This window comes from Pygocentrus nattereri, chromosome 22 (assembly GCF_015220715.1).
Source record: "Pygocentrus nattereri isolate fPygNat1 chromosome 22, fPygNat1.pri, whole genome shotgun sequence".
NCBI classification, from domain to species: Eukaryota; Metazoa; Chordata; class Actinopteri; order Characiformes; family Serrasalmidae; genus Pygocentrus; species Pygocentrus nattereri.
The window spans coordinates 14,601,019-14,606,018 of record NC_051232.1 but is presented as its reverse complement, the minus strand read 5'-3'; the positions used below and the strand labels follow the sequence as shown (position 1 = coordinate 14,606,018).

The 5,000-nt window shown below is 38.3% G+C and overlaps 1 protein-coding gene across 2 annotated transcripts in view; it reads right to left on the bottom strand.

The window, feature by feature from the left end:
• lrba (LPS responsive beige-like anchor protein) overlaps positions 1-5,000 on the bottom strand; it is a 350,478-nt gene that overhangs the window by 230,378 nt on the left and 115,100 nt on the right. For both annotated transcript variants that reach the window (XM_037532971.1, XM_037532972.1), the window contains exons 28-29: positions 4,680-4,824; positions 4,032-4,371 (exon numbers count right to left, since the gene is read on the bottom strand). In XM_037532971.1, the coding sequence (XP_037388868.1) occupies positions 4,032-4,371; positions 4,680-4,824 (485 nt within the window). The remainder of the gene's footprint in view (positions 1-4,031; positions 4,372-4,679; positions 4,825-5,000) is intronic.

Here is a 5,000-nt window from a genome sequence, read left to right as displayed (position 1 = left end):
TATCACTGGCAATCAAAAAAAAAAACCTGCTGTAATTTTGTAATTATTTCAAAAACTCAAAAGTGAAGATCAAAGTAGTGTTTCACATATTTGAAATCACTGGTAAGATCTGCCAAAACCTTTCTAAATAGGTTGCAGCATCTGGCTCAAATAACATATAAAAATGTGAATTTGCAGGCTGCTCTGGTTACTGTGCTTGTGCAGATCTCCATAAATGGGGGTGGGGATTGCCACTAATGTTACAATATTGTCAACACTTCACAGCCTGCAACATAATCAGGAAGCTACCTGTTTTTCTAAATGAAGCTAAAGGCAGAGGAGCTAAATGAAGCTAAAAGCAGTGGAGCTAAGTGAAGGCAGTGGAGCTAATCTAAATGATACAAACCTAAAAGCAGTGAAGCTAAATGAAGCTAAAGGCAGAGGAGCTAAATGAAGCTAAATTCAGTGTAACTAAATGAAGCTAAAGGCAGAGGAGCTAAATGAAGCTGAAGTCAGTGGAGCTAAATGAAGCTAAAGGCAGAGGAGCTAAATGAAGCTAAAGACAGTGGAACCAAATGAAGCTAAAGGCAGTGGAGCTAAATGAAGCTAAAGACAGTGGAACCAAATGAAGCTAAAGGCAGTGGAGCTAAATGAAGCTAAAGGCAGAGGAGCTAAATGACGCTAAAGGCAGAGGAGCTAAATGAAGCTCTAAGGCAGTGGAGCTAAATGAAGCTAAAGGCAGAGGAGCTAAATGAAGCTAAAGGCAGAGGAGCTAAATGAAGCTAAAGGCAGTGGAGCTGAAGGACATTAAAGGCAGTGGAGCTGAAGGACGTTAAAGGCAGTGGAGCTGAAGGTCGTTAAAGGCAGTGGAGCTAATGACGGTAAACGTAACTGCTGTAAAGCTAACAGCACTGTAGTTGTGAGCGTATCCTCTCCAGCTCCTCTGCCTTCAGGAGTCACAGTAATCCCTGAGCAGACATGAGCAGCTACTGATACTTGACAAAGCACTCCACAGATAAACACTGCATTGTATGAATGTCTTACAGATAGACAGAAAGGGAAATGATGAGACTTCATAGTTAGATTATACATTGATATTCAACAAATATTCAGTAAGTATTAAGTTAAGTCCAAGTATATATCTGTAAACCCTAAGCACTGTTTACATGTCTCTGTAAACTCAATATATGTGCATGTGATTCATACAGTTCTGTTGTTGCTAAAAAAGCTTTTATTTCATTACTAGCACACCAGTGTTTGAATCTGAAGTTCCAGCTGCATTTAAAAAATGTAACTGGTCCAGTAGAGTATGTCATTTTCTGAGAATGGTCTGGCTGCATGCATGCACTCTCAGCCTGACATGCACCGCCAGCTTATTGATGACATCAGTGTATGCTCTGCCACAGCAGGGTTTTTTTTTGTCTCTTTTATTGGGAAAAACAGCAAAGCACATATTGCTGGACAACAAGAGCTACACTGAATGTATATTAACGTTGCTGTACTGATAATACGATAATTAAATATGGAAACTTTCAAAATAAAACCAACCCTGACAATAAGACATTGTTGGGTTTATTTGCAGAAAAAAACAAAAATGCTTTTAAAATATTAAAATAGAACTTATTAATGATTCTAGGAGGTTGTGATGACGTACAGTTGACGTAGCTGCCGATTAGTTTTGCTGTCTTGTCAACATCGTCACAACTAGAAAGTTGTCAGACAACGTTGTCATAACTTTCTGAGAAATTACATTTCAATGTTGTGACAATGTAGAAAACCACCAAGCAGATGACGCCATGGGCACCAAAATAGTACGGTCACAACGTAACTGTGTTGCAGGGCTGTTAGGAATAAAACCTCATGGTTTTGCTTCCTAACGGGAGTTGGCTTGATTGTTTCCTAATGGCCTCTAATGGCAACCATCTAATGCATCTAGAATCAGTCCCAAAACACCTGATTAAACGATCAAAATCCTTTCCACTGTGAAATCAATCCATCAGGAAAACACAGAATACCATTAGCAACAACTTAAAACCACCAGGAACTAACAAACACTTTTAATGGGTTCTATGTTTTTTTCTATAAGGAAGTACATTAAACGTAACTCTCTAGCCGTGTTATGGACGGAAAATGGACTAAGTGATGATATCGCTAAACAGAAGCAATCAAAAGTTGGGCTGCTTCTGCCATTGTGGCAGAGAGCGCATGTCTGCAGCCAGACTCTATTGCATTTTTTACCCATTCAAAGCCAAAAGGTCACTTGAATGTATTGAGCCATCACAGATAAGACATGAATGAACCATAAACATTTTTGATGCCCACCTTGGCAGTATGAATTTGCTTTTGATGATTAGGTCAAGTTTAGGTGTCATTTTTCCTTATCTACACACATAACAGCAGTCTGATTTTATCTCAGTCATGCCATTGTCTTTGGCTCTGCCTCCCGTGACAGTATGCCTTAACTATGATGATCACGATGATGATAACCCTAATCCTTAAACCATTATAAGTCTAGAGTTATTTTTGTTTTGCTGTTAATTTAAACAATTATACAATGCATACTGAATTACAAATACATTTGATTTCCATTCTGTATGGCCAGATTTGAGTCTGCACCTATGATGCTTTTCTACTTGTTTTAACATAAAAAAATTGACAAAAACAGCAAAAATCTAAAGAACAGCAAAACAAGACAACTGAAAGTTTATAATATGCACTTTCAACACAATTTCTTTGTATGTTTTAATGAGCTATGAGTTTATGTAAAATCACAGCATGTGTTAAATGGTAAATTCTTACTGCACTTTTTCCAAAACAGCACAGAATAGCAGAGATTTGCTAGAAAACTTGCCTCTGACAAAGCTAATGTTTGGACTGATATGTAGCTAATTTGATTGCCAATTACCCTGCTACCAAACCAGCTATAAATATGAAAATAGTGATGAAAAGGCCTGAAAACAGAAGAGATGTGAACAGAAAAAGCAGCAACTCCGAGTGTGACGTGTTACAGCACGGTTCTCACAATAGACAAACATATAATGCACACACACTCAGGCAGGCGTGCGTGTCACTGAAGGCAGCTATTTGTGCTGTTTTGATGCGTTTTCCTGCAGACAGACGTGCAGTTGAGCTATGAGAGTGCACACGGAGGACGTGCTTTGAGACGAGTCAGAGATGAAACAGCGCGGTTCAGAGAGCCTTTCAGAGAAGCTACCTTGCACTCGCAGCCAAAAACGGTTTTCATGTGCAGTTTGAAACATTCTCTTTGTGGTTTTGAGTGCTTAATTGGCTTCAGGGCAGAGGGAAGAGCTCAGATCAGCAGCTCCTGCTGCGTTACCATGGGAACTTCAGTACTGCCTGACACTTTCACCTCTAAACATTCTTTTAAAGTGTTCACAGAGCACAGGTCACTTTATTTCACTTTACTTATTACAAATTAACTAGGCAGTTAAAATAACTATAAATTATCTGATTAATCTCAGTGTAGTAAAGTATAACTAATCTGTAAGACCGATGATTTAGATCAAAACTAATCATTAATTTGTCAGTTTACAACAAATCAATTTTGTCAGTCAACAAATTAATTAATTTATTATGTATTCAGTTTATTGGGGTATAACTTTTAGATTAAATCATTATATATAAAACTATATCATATATATAACTATAGTTAATCAATAATTATGTATTAATGTATGACTAATTAATAACTAATACATTTATTAATGCATAAATTAACCCCTAACATAAAATTCTATGAATTTGCATATGTACAATGAATTATTTGTGAATTATTTCACAACATCCACTATGAATTTATCAGTATCTACTACAAATTATTCAGTATTTACTGTGAATTATTCAGCATGTACTACAAATTTTTCAGTATGTATAAACATGAACAACTGCCAATTAATATTATGCAAATAAAATCTATTTGATGGCAATTCACTGTTGGCAGTATTAGACTTAAATCCAGGATTCAACTGTACCTGATCATTAATATATCAACTGATAGAGAGCTGTCACTTAATAGGCTACATGCTACTGACCTGTCAAATGAGCGGAACTGGATACTCTGGTCATGGGCAGCATCCCCCACAGTGCCCAGAAATGCAGGGGGCAGCAGGCTGGGATCTACCATGATGTCATCAGCAGGTGCGCTCACCAGGCTCCTCAGGATATCCTTCACGTTCTTACCCTTACCGTCCTTGTCAGTGACCTCTTGTCGTCTCCTGACCTCTGAAGACAAGGTAGACAGGGCCTCAGACACCGCGTCTGGTGCGCTTCGTGATTCAGAGTTGCCAGGGGTGACGGCAGTGCGCTCGTCTGCAACAGCAGAGTCTTTGCGACAGACAGAAACTTCATTCTCCAGGTCAGAGGTGACACTCTCTACACATACAGAGGACCACAGCATTCGTCAGCACAGCAAGTGAGACATGCATAAAGCACCTGAAATCAGTCTATTAATGCCCTATAATGTTCATATGATCCACACGGTCATTCTAACAGACTGTAATACAATACTGACTTGATTTATTTGTTTAAGAATAATCCTGTTATTTTACCAATAATTCTTAGCTGCAGCCCAGTGCAAATCAGATTGTATATTAACCATCTTAGTACAGTCTGTATCCTAAAGCTTAGACCAACATTATGCATTCACATTTAACTAAGTAAAGTTTAGTTGTGCATGTCACCTGTGCTTCGTGTTGAATGCGAGCGCTGGTTGCTGACTCTCTTATCGTTGTGAGGCTCCAGAATATCTCTGTATTTGGACACCATTAGCACAGAGATGAAGTAAACTACAGCCAGGGCCAGAAACTGAGCCTGTTTACTGTCCTCCTACACAAATAACATATTAGGAGCATATTAAGTACATTAAGATCACTTAATTCTCACTGAATCTAACACACCTCTTCTAGCCAATCATAACAATTTAACTACTGGCACAATACCAAGCTACTGAAGTGACTCTTTGCCCTGTTTACATATTGTTTCTTACATCTGCTTACATACAA